The 16,258-nt window shown below is 39.0% G+C and overlaps 1 protein-coding gene across 1 annotated transcript in view; it reads right to left on the bottom strand.

The window, feature by feature from the left end:
- myo10l1 (myosin X, like 1) overlaps window positions 1-16,258 on the bottom strand; it is an 86,146-nt gene that overhangs the window by 40,812 nt on the left and 29,076 nt on the right. The window contains exon 3 of the mRNA XM_055160787.1: window positions 1,101-1,259. Within this exon, the coding sequence (XP_055016762.1) occupies window positions 1,101-1,259 (159 nt within the window). The remainder of the gene's footprint in view (window positions 1-1,100; window positions 1,260-16,258) is intronic.

A 16,258-nucleotide genomic window follows, 5' to 3' on the forward strand; every position in this document is an offset into this window, starting at 1 on the left:
TATAGTTCACAAAGGATATCAGTGCAGGGCTTGTGTTTACGACTTGCTAAAGTCACTAAAGGGCTCTGGCGATGTGTTCAGAGCTTTTCCAAGATCTGGTTTTTGGTTTAGGTTTTTACCTCTATCAACTTTTAAAAACTCTATCCAGAGTATTTTACAGGATCATTGCACATGCTTTTAACACTTTTATATCTTTAATCTGCAATTGTTTCACTGTCTCATGTTTCTATTCACTGTTTCATGTTATGACATGACATGTGAGTGTTTTCTGTTTGTGCTGTTTTTTACTGCATCTTGGACAGGTCTTCGTTGCAAATGAGAAGGTGTTCTCAACTGACCTGGTAAAATATTGAATAAATAAATAACATAAAAAAGACATATAGCATGGTTGTAGCATGTCTATATTGGTCAAAGTGGGGCCATGGTTAAAGTAATGGAGGTAAAGTGGTAAATATTAAAGCCAGGTGATTATTTACGTAAAATATACTGGAATTAAATCTAACTATAGTAATTTCTGTAGATAAGGAGTTTTCAACCTGTAGCTCAGGAGCTACCAGTAGCTCTCCACCCCCTTCCAAGTAACTCGCCAAGGGATTTCTGAATTACACGTATTGTACTAAAACTGGATTGATTAAAATGCTATTACCATTGTACATGTATCATTTTGATGACTAACATTGTACACTAAATGTACGTATAAACATCTAACTGTGCTCCATCTAAGGCTGTGGCTCTTAAATTTACTCAAGTTCTTGTGACTGTTAAAATGAGGAGCTCTTTAGCATTTTCATTTTGTTAAAGTAGCTCATTGGAGGAAATAGGTTAGAGACTCCTGCTGTAGATATTATAACAGACTCTCAAATATGTACTAGTGAAAATTAAGTACACTTATGCATACTTGTTTTGGAAAAAGTGGTATGGGTGCATCCAAAATAAAAATAAAAAGTCTAGATTATACAGCTACTCATACAAGTTTTAACCTCCTATACAGAGAAAGCAACAAACCAGATTGAGCAGTGGGATTGTTAATAAAATATTATTTATAAATAAAGGAGCTAGCCGGGCATTTGACAGAGAGCTGAGGTAGCGGCTGCACTCACGTAAATGTTGTCCTTCTGGTAGCGCTGGTACAGGTTGTGCATGATGGCAGCCTCGTGGAGCTCAGCCAGGGCCGACATGTCCTCCACTCCATCAATACTAGACTGGTGCATGGCGTAGACCTTCTCCCTGGTGACCTCCGCTGTCTGAAGATACAGCACCTGCGCACACAAAAGCACGACATGTTTAATCAATAACTAATTGCAAAGTTCAGTTGAATATTTGCAGCATCTTGATACACTTTAATTAGGAATGTCTTTATGTTGAATTTACTAATTAATTAAAGAACCTGTACCCAGTATTTTCCCAATGTATTTGAGCAAAATGGGTCATGCCCCAGTGCAGATATACTGAATAAACAGCTCTTGAGGTCAAAATAAATCCGCTGTGTGTTTTATCTGCAGCTAATTAGAAAGGATTTATTGTCTCGTAATCAGGAACGCTGGAAAATTCTGCTGTGGTCTCTGAGAGTAGAGAAAAGTGCTTATAAACTCTTCATGGTGAATAATTAGGATGATTGGAATGCAAAAGTTAAGGGAGAAATAACCTTCGACTACTGCAAACTGTTTAATATTAACTATTTTCTTTTTAAGACAGTAAAAAATAAGTAGGTAAGTATTTTTATAGCATTTTCTAAGATATTTTTTGTTTTAATCATGTGGGCTCATCTGTACTCATTTTTTTTTTAACCAAAGGACTTTTTTTTCTTTTTCCACAAGATTTTCTTTCTAAAAAAAAAGTTTGACCAACCCGTGCAATTGTAAATGAAATCTATTTGGACATATTCCCCTGTACCTACACTTGACATAACCACACTTGGCAAAAATAGAGGAGAATTGGGTCATGCACAAAGAGAGTCAGAGTAACAGATCTAATGTGACACCTCACCCACAGGTAGGTCCTCAGGGTGCACCGGCCATTCTAACACCACACCTCACATCAGCAAACACAAGCTAATAGACTATGTTACTATTTTTTGTCATTTTTTACCACAAGCTAAAATTATGGCTCATAACATAACATTGTGTTACCAGGAATCTTGATAAAGTATTCAAAAAGCCTACATGTAAATAAAAATATAAAAATGTTTGCTTACTCCAACGGAATACCTGAAAGTAGGCTAAAATTTTGGCAATCATGTGAAAACCAGGCCATTAAAGTTGCAATTTTTCTCCCCAAACAAAGTTATGCTGCACAACAGATAGGCTGCTAAGCGAGCATTTTTGTCCATGTGATTATGAGCATGAAAATCAATAAAAAATTGAATACGATTAATAAATTTTTCTCAATCAGGTAAAGGTTATGATTATAATTAGGGTTAGATTTAGGAAGTGTTGAAAATTCTAAGATATTTTAGTTTATTTAGTCAGGCATTCAGAGGCAACTCAGGGGTCCTTGGGAACACCACGGTAACGCTGCTATTGGTAAATAATAAAAGATGAAGGTATGCACACACATCACTGGTGCAGGGCTACTACAGTGAACATGGACAGTGAGACAAACCTGCACACTTACTCTTAAACTGCTTCTAATGAATGACAATGATGAGTGGATCTTTGTCAGGACGACCTTTCACCAACTTAACACTCTAGCTCCTCATGGACTTGATGTGGACTTTAACCTTAGATGTTTTTTTTGTGATATGGTCAAACTATTTTTGTATTTAATAGAATGTTTTTTTATGTTGTTGTAGAGTGAGCTGATCTCACTGGGTGACCTCACTCTGGGACCTCTCATTCGTTGGAAGGGGATGTGAGCCCCTGGACTGCCAACCATTTTCTGTACTGTGGTCAAAAGCAAGAAAAACATCTGATGAAAGCTTTTTTGCCGAAACGTAATTTAAAAATAAAAAAGCTTTTGGACAGCGGCCATCTGAGTGTGCGATGCATTTTTTCACTTTTATAACACTGTTGTTGGTACCATGGTGACACTGTTGCTTCAGGCCTTAATGCTGTGGCTTCACTTTTGTCCTTTATCTAAGTCTGCGTCTGTGATAGAGGTCACCAGATGAAAGGACAGACTACCGGAAAGACAGAAGATAAAAAAAAGGACATTAAAGCTTCACCTCATTTACTCTGTGACCGGAGTATTGTTGGATGAAATGTCCCAGTACATAGTCTACAGTCCTAGGACACTAGGGTGACTAAACATCCGTTTTTCCCCGGTCATGTCCGTTTTTCACGTCCTGTCCTGGCCGTCTGGTTTTTTTTTTTTTTTTTTATGTCCGAGTTTTCATTATCTTTCACTGGCCTATTAAATTGACTGGCTCTTGTAGCAGACACAGACAGTCAGTCAGCTTACCACATGCCAAAGCACAATTGCGCATTTAACGATGACTTGTACAAGAAATTCCCGCTTTTCGTCCTGGTTGGGACAAGTGGGAGGCCATGTGCACAAGCAGGCACATATGTTTCGATGTCCAGTGGCGGTTCCAGGGACCTCAATGCTCACCAGGACAACGAAAAACATTAAAAAGCTTTGCCAGGTGAGAGTAGCTTAATGTCGAAGACGAGGCCCCACATTCAAGTTTAAAACATGATCACATTTTAGACTCTGAAAAGAAAAAAACTTAGAGATATTATTAATATATTTATTTTTTATGTTGATTAGCAATTATTAACAATTATTTTTGCTACTGCAACTTCCCTAGCCAAAATGTGGAATACTTCCTTGTTCCTTGTTAGCAGTGCTGGCTAAAAGTGCATTTGTTCTGAAACATTAGTAGCAGATGTTGTGTCTGTCTGCTGAGAGTGGCAGAAGGAAGAGCTGGAGGCGTTTCAACATCTTGCTCTTAAATAAATCTACTTCTCTCCACTTAAGAGCTCTTCATTGCTAGCTCTGTGCAGACAGATCTCGCGGCTATAACATCCATCCAACTGTGTGCAACTCAAAAGCTAAATGTGACCTACAAAACACAAACCTGAGTACTAGCAGCTTGAAAATATAGCAAGAGAAAAAATGGCTGACGGTCATATGTTCTTGTCCATATCCATCTTCTCTAATGCTGCATCAAAAATACGCTAAACACCTCTAACTGGACACCTCTTCATTTGAGGGCAGATGCTTAAAACTCGTTGATGTCTGGTGAAATTCACAGACAGTTCAGCCTAGCTATGTGCTCACCATAATATTTACATGTAAACCTCTGACTAAGCATAAAACTAAAGAACAATACTTTATTAAAACTGTATCAATCTGAAATGGACAATTCAGTTTGCAGGTCTCTGGTCAAGTCAATAAACCCTAAATAAAATCATGTAAAGACAACATGCAGCACACATTCAAACCTCTTAGTGCAACAGGGAACACTTCCAATACAGTCCTTTAGCAAAACAAATTAAATCTGCAGTTCTTGAATTTGAGCTTGCTTTGAGAATCTGAAATTATTCTCTCCAGATTTGTGAGTGAATCTTTCAGCAGTTGGTTCTCAGTAAAAATATTCTCCTTTGAGGTTACATGGAAATAATAATTCCTAATTGAGGTTTACAGGGAAAACACATTAAATCGTCATTATTTGGAGGTCAGGAAGGGTTCTGATTGGACAGGGACATGAACGTATTTACTTCTACCGGAAGAAAAAACACACTTCAGCTGCTACCGGCTTTTTTGTCATTTCGGTTTGTTGTCACGTTGTGGACACAAACATGATACAAACTTTTTTCACAGTTGTTTTGATGATAATTAAGCAACAGCTGGAGAATTTTATCATCACGCTTCACGTCTGTCAGCTGAGGAGGAAGAAAGAGTGTTGGAGAAGGAGGAAGAAGACAAGACGGCCGGATCGTCCGCATCGTGACAGAAGCACGACCCAACGAGCATGCACTGAACGACCGAATTATTTTTAAGAAGAATAAAAGTTTACATGATCGAAGAATAAATTTATTTGGCTTTAAAATCAGAATAAGCCACCCACTTACTTCGGAATTAAGTTTAATTCCAAATAATCGTTTTCATTAGGAAGTAAGTGTTGACATGGTCTTTTTAAAGCAGAATTAATTTCTATTCGGAATTAAAGCTCTCATGTAAACGTGGTAACTGTCAATGATTATATGGTCCTTAGACAGCAGCAGTCTCAGATGTTTGGGTGAGTGGCAGTTTGACACGTCGCATTACTTTCCATCGTAACAAGTGTGACCTCCATGCATCTGTTTTGCATATGTTTATGAGCCCACTCTGGTTTATTGACACGCTTCATTAACTGGTGACACGCATTCGACACTGCTTGTTAGTCATAGATGAAGCTGAAGAGGCTGTCCAGGCCACACACTTAGGGGAACATCACTAGACAGTAACAGATAGAGATATATTTGTGACCAGTGGTGGAATGTAATGAAGTACAAGTAGTGAAGTACAGTGCTTAAAAGTTCTATGTTACTCAAAACTCTTGTGAGCTTTAAACCATGTTACAATGTTGTTACCTCGTCAAAATCATACCTGGAGTTGGGTTTTGTTCCATTCTAAATGTTTGAGTGATCCTTTATTATTAGTCTGTCTACATTTCCAAAGCTTAAAATCCTCTGTTCCACCTTGTGATGTCATGAAGCAGTAGTTTTCAACAGCTACCTTTCACCTTTCTTCACAAAAATTACTTCCTTCACGCTATTTTAAACCAATTCTTTCTCTGCTTTAAGGTGCATTGTCTAACTTTTCTGGTGAAGTGTCGGTCCAATTCTTGTCTCGTTGGAGATATTATTGTTTTGTCTGGAAAGTTTCACAGTATGACCAAACCAGAGTAAGTTACAGGTCAGATCAGTGAAGAGGCAACCCCGCTCACAGTTAGAATGCCAGGTATCCTTTAGCTAAAAAAACAACAATGGTATAATTCAATAAATGTAAGATAGAGCTGTTTAATGTCGTACTGTGGAACACTGCAGGCGGAGCAATAACACAGAAACAAACAGATGATCCCCAATCAAAAAATTACATAGTGCACCTCCAAATCTGAACCTCACTGTCTTGAAATGAGCGGTTTGAGGCTACGTTTTTATGATGACAGTCTGAACAGAAGATGCAAAAAGTGGCATTGCATCTTCACTTTGTATTCCACATTTAGACGAGCATTTTCAGGAAGAAATCCAGGCGCAAACGGTGATGCAAAAGTGTGTGGAATTCAATTAGGTTTGCATGCCAAGGTTTCCGTGTAAACTGTATGTATGTGACGTAAACACATACACGACGTGAGCAGATCTGACCAGAGTTTTGCATCTTGTAGACAGTGTAGACGGAAACACTACGGTGAAGAGTATTCAACTTTTCCACCCACTCTGGAAGATGGTTTCAGATTTTTGCGTTTTTAAGCCCCAAAAACCTATCACCGTCTAAACGAAAGGCACTTCCGATAAAATATTTTGTTGTTTTTCCCCGCAAGCGTTCTCGTGTAAACAGACCCTGAGATGAAGCTGGACCGCCGACTGCAAACCTGTGTGTGTTTTCTGTATCGATATAGGACTGCAATGAAATTAAAGTTCAAAGTTAGCTTTAATATCAATTTCTTCACATGAACATAAACATGGACATACAAAGGAACTGACACTATGTAATCAAGCTAAAAACACTAGTGTACAGTACAGTAAAGTGCAGTTCAAGTCAGATCAAATAAAAAAATGTATAAAACACTATACTGCGGTGTTTTTCCTTTGATTCCTTCTTCGACCCACATCTCTACTGCCTTCATCTCCACCAGCACTATCCTCTGAACCCGCCCACACAGCACACCACAGAACACAGATCTCCAGTAAGACCCTCTCTCACTGAATCATGCAAAACAGCAGCAGAAATAAGAGAGGGCTGACCTATATACTGTATGAATGAGCTAGCACAGCACCAACTACGAGGGTAAATTAAATATTACTTAACAGAATTATATTTGGGTTTGATTTGTGACATAATCCTTTCTCTAAAAATACTAGTAATAGAGAGAATGTCAAAAATATACTTGGCTTGATAAGGGTAAGACTGGGTGAGTTCAGATTTAAACCATGAGTCTTGGGAAGCAGCTTATAGGGAAGTGGTGAGTGGCATTTGGTCTTAAGAAAAAAACCTTTGGAACCATTTTAATCTATTCACTGCACTTCATGAGTTGCCAGTGTTACTTCCAATTTTGTGGGCCATAAATCTATATCTGTATCAATGGAGACAAACAGGTGGCACTACATGACCAGGTTGTAGGTCAGATCTGTGTAGTGGTGACCCTGCTCACAGTATGAATGCATTTTTTGTGAGCCATAAAGACACCTGTGACTGATGAGAAAATTGAATATGGGTAAGTTTAATGCCATATATTAGAACACTCCTCATAAAGCAATAACATCTATGAAGACAAGCAGGTGGCACACACACCCTACACTAGAAAAGAAAAGTTAGTAACATATTGTTCAGACTCATGGTTTTGGGTGGTCCTGCGACTTGACATATGTTAAAATTTTCAGACTGACAACCACAAGAGGGCGCTCTGGGCTTGTGTGTCAGTTTTCTGCACATGTCTCCTGCAGAAAGGGCCTCTGTCCTGCTGCAAGTAGTGAAATATGCAGCTGAAAATGGTAATCGAGCAGCAGAAAGAAAGTTTGAAGTGAGCAAGAAACTTGTGAGGGACTGGTGAAAGGCGGGGATGGAGAACACAGCTTCACAGAAACCAGGAGGGAGCACCATGCAACTTTCCTGGAAGTCATTGGAAGAATCGACCAAAGATTCTGGAAACTGATGCTGAGTCTAACAACAGTGACGCAGAAGAGGAAGCGTCGCTCTGTTTACCTCCGGAGGTCGCGGAGTTGCTCAGAAGTGACACCGAGGATAAAGAATTCAATGGATTTACTGATTTGGAGTGAGATGGAGAGTTTGGTAAACTTGTTCTGTTCTGTTGTTTATGTTATAGTTATCTAAAGAACTGTTCATATTGTTCTCTGTTCTATTGTTATTACTGTAACTTGCCTTTCAAGATGAAATGTCTGTTCTTGGTCTCTGATTTTATAAAATAAATTTTCCACCAAAAGTGCGACTTATAGTCCGATGACTCTTATGTTATTTATGTTTTTTGTCTGGTGCGACTTATAGTCCAAAAAATACAGTACTTAAAAAGAGAACTCATTGCTTATTGATTTTTAAGTTGTTAATCTGAATTTACATTTACATTTTCAACTCTACTTGGTACATATTTAGTACATAAAATATTTACTTGACTACCAACTAACAGGTTCAAGTAAAGCTTTATCCATCACTTTGCACTTTGTCCATCACTAAGAAGCAGTTTCAATGATTGCATTTTCAAATGTTTTTATGCTATGGGTGAGTATGTATTCAGACTATTTTCACTAAATGTGTGTATTTCGAACATCGTACATCGTGACTTGTGTCTGTTTTATGTGTTCTGCTGATGTCAACACTTTGCCCAAGAAAAACTTCCCAAGTGAAAATTTGATTTGATTGACTTGAAGTATTATCAAAAACATACAAAAAACTGAATATAGGTCAGTAGCTGAGATGAGCTGGCCAGTCCAGTTTGACGTGCCTGTCCAGAGAGCAGAGCAGGGATTGGAGCTCTGTAGAAGGAGCTCATTTGGCACTTTGTCTGAGCATTTTAGTCCATCACATGAGCACCAAGATACTTCCCCACACCACCATCTCCCTCTGGCTACTCCTCTCTCTGCTCTCAAATCCAGGTCACACACAGAAAGAGGAGAAAGAGTAAAAACACGGCTCATTTTTGGCTACACTGTGCACATAAAACAAAAACAAAAAATTAGGTTATTTATTTAGCAATCAAAATTCAAATTATTTTATATTTTGGGTTCCAGGTGCATTGGCAATTTGTTCAGATATAAAGGGGTAAAATAAATAAATAAAACTGTTTCTCTGGTCTATTCACAGAAATTAGTATTAGTATTAGTATTCTTATTCAAAAACATTCATTTGGTCTTATGTACCGCAAAATACCAAATAATAGCGGGAGCATTCATTTGTTTCAATCACTTAACAAACCAGGCATTTATTTGAGACCAGGCGGCAATTTGGAGCAGGCGATTAATTCCTTCCTCACAAAAATCTGGCTCAGCAAAACTGGGAAAATATGGTACTCAAATTCAGTATGACTATAATTTACAGTTTTTATGGCATGCCTTGGAGGAAGTGTCGCCGTTATACGATGGCCTGGCGACTACTTTGCCTTCCTATTTGGCACATTTCCTGCCGCCTCATACTCTGCCTTTCCTCGCCTCTTTGCCACAACTTTCCTCTTACACCACAGCAGCTACGATGACAGTGCTGGTTTCCTCCGAATTGCCAAACTGAAATAATATCACCAAAACCCCTAAAAACTGCTTCTATTTTCTGCCTGCTATGTTGCGCCATCTTTCTTTGTCACTTCAAAATAAGGATTTCAGAGCAATGTCATTTGTTCGCCACTTTTTCAGTGAAGGTGAGGCTGAACTGATTTTTTTTTTAATACAATTAATTTGGCGTTTATTTAGAACTGGTGGTTACTTATAAAATACCTGCACTTGGAGTTTCAGGGGGACCCAGTGGTTAATTATGGTAACATTTGGAAATGATATATGCTATGTCAAAACAATTCATGGGTTTCAACTTATTATATGCAACAATGAATTTGATAATTGCTATGGCATCAGTTCTGAAACCCATGGATACTTGGATAGTTTTAGAATGAGTCCGGTAATTAATACCAAAACCCGAACACTTTCACTAAGTTACTAAGCATCAAGTTAGTATTATATAGTTGGTATTATAAAGTGTTGTTATTTTCTTACAGGTGCAATATGTAACATTTCTAGAAGAGGGACCGCCAGTTGAGATGTTATTGTTTTGTATGACACTAAGTATATTGTATAAATATGGCATTAAACTTATCAATCTCCTTAGAGACAAGTGGGAGACACCACCACGCTAATTTACAGGTGAGATCTATGAAGAGGTGACCCCACTCACAGTCAGAATGTGTGTTTTTAAAGGTATTTTGAGCAATAAAACCAACCATAATAGAATAAATGCATTTTATATAAGTTTACTATCATAGTCATAGCCATTTACAGTCAAAGCAATAGCATCTCCAGGAACCAGAAAAGTTACGCAGTGCACCTTTTACCGCATTTGTAACGTTTGTACTTTTCAAATCCTACATTATCGCTTCCTTTCCTCAGAGCTCCTGGTTTTGTAGCGTGCCATCAGTGAGCATAGTTTCACTGACCCACTTCTGATTCATCAAATCTATATCCTGTTTGATGTGATTGTATTTTACAGTAAGCCCTGTGCAGTTCAAAGTAATTCACTCAACCCACCACCAGATTATCCGTCATGGGGAAGTCTTATTTTGTCTTCACATGAAGGTTTGACATCAATACTATAGCCAAATACAAGTTAATTTACCTTACTTTTATTTATTTCCGCAATTAATTAACTCATTTTGTCTCTATATTTCAGCATCTACAACTGACTGACTAATAAAAGGAATCATAACCATATTTTGATCATCGTAGTCTTTATTTGGATGATACAATCTTGAAAAAAGTGTAATGTAGTTACATAGTAGTTGCATATATTTTTATCCTGGTTTAATCCTGGTCTAGTCCAGGTCTTTAGTTCTGGTTTAGTCATGGTCTAGTAGTTCCTGTTTAATTGTGGTCTAGTCCTTGTTTAATCCTGGTTTAGTTCTGGTCTAGTTCTATTTTTGGTCCAGTTCAGCCCTGGTCGAATCCTGGTTTAGTCCGGGTGTAGTTCTGGTGTAGTCCTGTTTAGTCCTGTTTTAGTCCTGGTCTAGTTATGGTCTCTAGTTCTGGTTTAGTCTTGGTCTAGTACTTGTTTAGTCCTGGTTTAGTCCTGGTCTAGTCCTGGTCTAGTTCTAGTTTAGTCTGGGTTTAGGCCTGGTTCAGCCCTGGTCAAATCCTGGTTTTGTCCTGGTCTATTTGGTTTAGTTCTGTTTAGTCGGATTTAGTCTTAGTCTAGTCTTGGTTTAGTCCTGGTTTAATCCTGGTCTAGTCCTGATTTAGTCCAGGTCTAGTCTTGACTTAGTCAGAGTCTAGTCATGGTCTAGTCCTGGTTTAGTCTGGGTTTAGTCCTACGTCATGATATTTCAACAATGTCCATGTCCATTCTAGTTGACTAATCGAAAAAATAATTGTTCACTTATTGATAACTTTAATTGTTCTTTGCAGCCCTAAGCTCCACTCTTAAATTCTTACACTCTAGTCTTAAATTACGACTAACTTTTGAGGAACACTGTAGTGGCCCATTGGCGTAACGCTTCTACTTCGATTACCCAGAACACTAATAGATGCTAAGTACTGCTCTCTCACTGTACAAGCGTAGGTTCCTCTGTTAAGTTAAGTACACTTGCAGTTCTGTTAGTGCACTGCTCTCTGGAGTAAAATGAAAAGCCTCATGAATGATGCAGCGCGGAGCCTCGTGCTGATGTGACACAAAGCTCTGTACACGCATTTATTTATTTAATCCTTTTTACAGCGGCGGGTCATATAATGCTGATTACGGGCGGCACGGGGAAGTGGGTCACAAGGATCGCCACTTTCCACGTCACAGCGACAAGAGTAAAAATAGTCAGTCGTGTTTTATTTATTGTGTGAAAATTATGACTTAAAGATAGAGTGGCCAGGCGTCCCTATTTCCCCGGGACAGTTACAGTTTTGAGCCCGGTGTCCCCTGCCTCAGCAGATTTATACAAAACCATTGATTTGTCCCAGTTTTATACAAGAAATGTCCTAGGTGTCGCTATTTTTGACAAATTTTATACCTGCCAACAGTAAAGAGAGGCATAAAGCGTCATTTGTTTCAGTAAAATACAGAAAAGCTGCTTAAAAACAACCAAAACACAAAGAAAATGCGACTATACTGACATGTTTATCATGAGTGCAGAACAGTGCAGTTTTCCTTAATTACGCACTCATTTTGCAATTTTATTATTACCAACCACCAATCCCAGTTTTTGATTTTGGAAATGTGGTCACCCTACTTAAAGATGCACTATGTAACTTTTCTGGTGTAAGATAGGGTTTGAAGCTACATTCAGTCTTAATGGGGCTATAACTGATTTTTACTGATTTAAAGGGCCCATATTATGCTAATTTGCTATTTTTTATTTTCTGTTATAATGTTGTTTCCTCATCACAAACCTGAGATTGTGTTTTGTTTCATTCACACATGTTTAACACAATAATCCTGCATATTTAGGCCAAGTTCTTCTCTCAAACTGAACACACTTTGTTTCATTTTAAGATGTCATCTGGTAATACAGAAGTGCTTCATTGCGTTTCTAAACTCCATGCAACTTCACTGGAATCATTTGGATCATTTCAGCTCTGGAACTGCCAGTCTCTACTGAACTAAAGGTAAAGGCCTATTCATATGATGTCACTTTGTTTGGCCAGCTCTTGTTCGGCAGTTCTTGTGGCTTGTTCTCGATACCTCAACTGAGCAGAACTTTGTTTGGCAGTTCGGCAGCGCTGTTCACCATCTTCACTCTGATTGATTATTTATGTGGTTTATCTGCTTCCTTGCCGATGCAGAGCAAGAAAAAAAAAGGGATGGTTTTGAGTCACAGCTGGTGGAAATCGTGAGAAAATACAATATAGGACACGACGCTTAGTGACTATAAAGATGCCAAACGGCAAGAAATTCATAGAGGGAGATCGCTGACATTCTAGGCTCAGATGAAAATCAGTGTAGGAAAGTCTGGCGTAATATCTGTGACAAGTTTGCGAAGGCCAAAAGGCGGGGTTACTAAAAAAAAGAAATAAATAAAAAATAGCGGTCAGGCTGGAGGACAAAAAGAAAGAACCTCGCTATAAACCTCCCTGCAGTGGCTGGACTTCTTCATCAACCACAGGGAAATGTCCACAATATGACTCCTGTTCCAAGTATGAAATGTCAGAGCCCAAACTAATTTTGTTCTTGTTCTTATCTCCTCAAGAACAAGAGTAAAGTTCTTATGTTCTTATGAAGTATGAATAGGCCTTAAAAGGTAGCTGTTTGCTTGAAAACTACCACTTCAGGACATGACGAACGAAGCAAAACACAATTCCACATATGTTTTTAATGAGGTAACAAGATTATAACATGTTTTAAAGCTCAGAAGAATTGATTTTGTGCACTGTACAACCTTTAAATTAAAATTCACAAAAACTACATAAACCTCAGCATGCCCACAGCTCCACCCGTTGGCCTAATCTGGCACCAAAGAGGTCCACAGCTGATTAGGGGACACTTGCACGGCCCATTTCTCTTCTCACTGTTTAACGCTCGGCTCCTGCAGAATCCCCATCAAATATTCACCAGCTCTTACTGCGCTAACATTTAAACACCTAACGCTAGCAGAGATGGAGCAGAGATGGAGCAGTCAGAGCAGCAGCAGCAGAAGCTATAGGTGGGGGTTGGGCTAGTTAAAACCGGACAAGCGTAATCCACTGCCATGCGAATCAAGACACCATTTCGGGCTATCCCTCCTGACTTCCTCCTTCTTTACGACTGCAACCTTAATGTATGAAGCTTTTGTAGAATGTTTTTTAGCTCGAGGCAAAGAATGCCACATTTAGAACCAAGCATACAAGGTGGTGAGTCTCCTTGGGGCCAAAATAATCTATTTTTAGCTTTGAAGCTAGCTGCAAAAAAATGTGCAAGTGGTTCAAGATGTTCAAAGGACTGTGAATGTCTATGTAAGATTGTGATTTTAAATTTGGGTTGCCAGTTCCAATGCAGAAATCCAGTCAGTTTGAACCTCAAAGGGCTCTCTCTGATCTGAGTCCTCACTACCTAAACTCCAGCACCAGCAGCCAGGTATTAACCAGTGCTAGTGCAGCCTCTGAGTGAATCAACTGTGCACATAAGTGAATCTTGGCACTTTCACACTGCTAGTTTGATTATTTGGCAATAAAACTGTAATTGTGTAGTATATAGACTTCAGTGTGGTCTGCTTTCACACCTGCAAACCAACCAAAATTGGTCCGATTGACGTCTATCCAAGGCTCCTGTGCACAGTGGGTTCGACTGCACGTGGCTCAGGGACGCTGAGGTTCTCCCACATGCCAGACCTCTCGGAAGCAGGGCTGAGATGCACCTTCTAACCCAGGGAGCCCGCGGGGTACGGACTGCACAGGCCAGTCTCTATCCCCCCTGCTCCCCAGGCCAAAGGAGCTCGGATTCGCAAACCTACAGATCACTGGTCCAGACTCAATCTGGGCTCCTGTCACACCTCTTAACTGGGGCACGCACTCTATTTGGGAAGGTGGAATTTGGGTTTCCGAGCCTGTCCTCCCATGATGCATTTGGAATAGTTCGCTTGGACCTACTGTCTATGGTTTAGCCCCGAGTTAGCGTTCTCACTAAGGGGACTGCACCAGAGTTTGGCATTTGGTGCAGAGTCAAGCGAACTGAGGCTACCTCTTTTTTGAGGTCTCCGTTCAAGGGATTTAGTGCGAATTAGAGTGCGATTGATGCTTTTACACCAACGAAAACAAACCAAACTAAGAGCTTTTTTTTTTTAAATGGAAAGATTGGTGGGATGTGTGAAAAAACCCTAAAAGTGTGTGACATCACCCATAGCGTTCTGCTCCAGCCAAATAAAGCTCACAGAGGCTGGCAGTTATGGGGTGAATTTGGAACCGAGTTTCAAATTAGGAACAGGAATTGATTTATGGACAAAATAGAGAAATAAAAACACCAGGATCATGTAGAGCAGGTCATTATGGACATTTTAAGACTAAAATGATGAGCCTGAAAGCAGCAGTTACAGAGAGAGGGGTGACGTTTTCTCAATAGAAAGTGGGTTGGAGACAGAGTTGATGGAGCCCAACCATGCTCATATCTTATTTGGAAGTCAGCAGCTACAGTCTATAGTAGGGATAAGTATCTTTTTTGTTTTAAATAGTTAAAGCTTGGGGTGTGATGAGAGACAGTTTTCACAAGACAAAACAAGACATGAGATTATGTCCACAAGATAAAACGAGAAATTTTAAAAATGTGTGATCCTGTTGGCAGTTTTGGTCTAACATTTTTTTTTGTTTTTTAATATTTTTATTGCAACTGTAGACCTGAAACCACAACTTCGTAAGAGATGTACAGTAATTTACAAACCCTTAAGTCTTTTTTGTCCAATCTAAATAGAAACTAAATGGAAAAAACTCTCGTGAGCAAATTTTTCTCATGTGCGCACAATCTTGTAGCAATTTTATCTCATGAGATCTTGTGAAACGAGATCTTGTCCCATCCCTCGGAAAAGCAGAGGCTATGTACAGTTCCTTTTAGAGCATAGACATCCAAAATCAAGGTCTAATCCAGATTATAATAAATACAATGTTGAGATTTGATTATCTTGGTGTTAAAGGGTTGAATTCGGGACATGTAGGTGTTAGAATAATGGTCGAACAAAACTGCACTGCTTTGGAGCTGGCTTCTCCTCAGGCTTCCCTCTGGATTGTAAAAGTGTGTCACAGATGAGATGAATATAGAATATGAATAAGGAGGAGGAGGAGAAAGACGGCATGTTGGAAATAGGACACGCAAGCGGCAATAGAGGGCCATAATTTAGGACTTTAGGCGTGTGTCATACCCATTTCATTTGTGAATTTCCAGCTTTATAATGCACCTAAAATTAATGACATACTTTGGGATAGTGTGAAAGTGCATTCATGGGAAACTAGACATGTGAAATTTTAAGATGGGATAAATGTAATAATCATAATGTAATGGCAGTGCAGCAGACTGAAATTGCGCCTAACAGTATAAATGGATAATGGTACAATTTCTACTGCTGAAACCTTATTACAAGTTGAGGATTAAAAGACAAGCAGAATTGACTAAGCAGTCACCAGATCAAAACTGGGGGACTGGGACTAAATCCAGAACTAAAACAGGACTATATCAAAAAACACATTAGGACTTAAAGCTACAATGTTACGCAAATCTAACTCTTTTGAGCTTTATGCTCTGTTAGAATGTTGTTATCTCATCAAAAATATACCTGGAGTTGTGTTTTGTTTCATTCACATGTTTCAGTGTGACTCTTTATCACAACAGATGTACGCGCAGGTCCGGACAGGAAGTAATTAAATAGTAAAGCAATTAGAAAGTTATTAAAAGTTCAAATCAATTATAAAGTCACTCAAATCAGTAGCACCCTGTCACACTGACCTTGGTGCGGTGCGGG

Source organism: Boleophthalmus pectinirostris, unplaced genomic scaffold, assembly GCF_026225935.1.
Source record: "Boleophthalmus pectinirostris isolate CB_2022bp ecotype Guang Dong unplaced genomic scaffold, ASM2622593v1 HiC_scaffold_10, whole genome shotgun sequence".
NCBI lineage: Eukaryota > Metazoa > Chordata > Actinopteri > Gobiiformes > Gobiidae > Boleophthalmus > Boleophthalmus pectinirostris.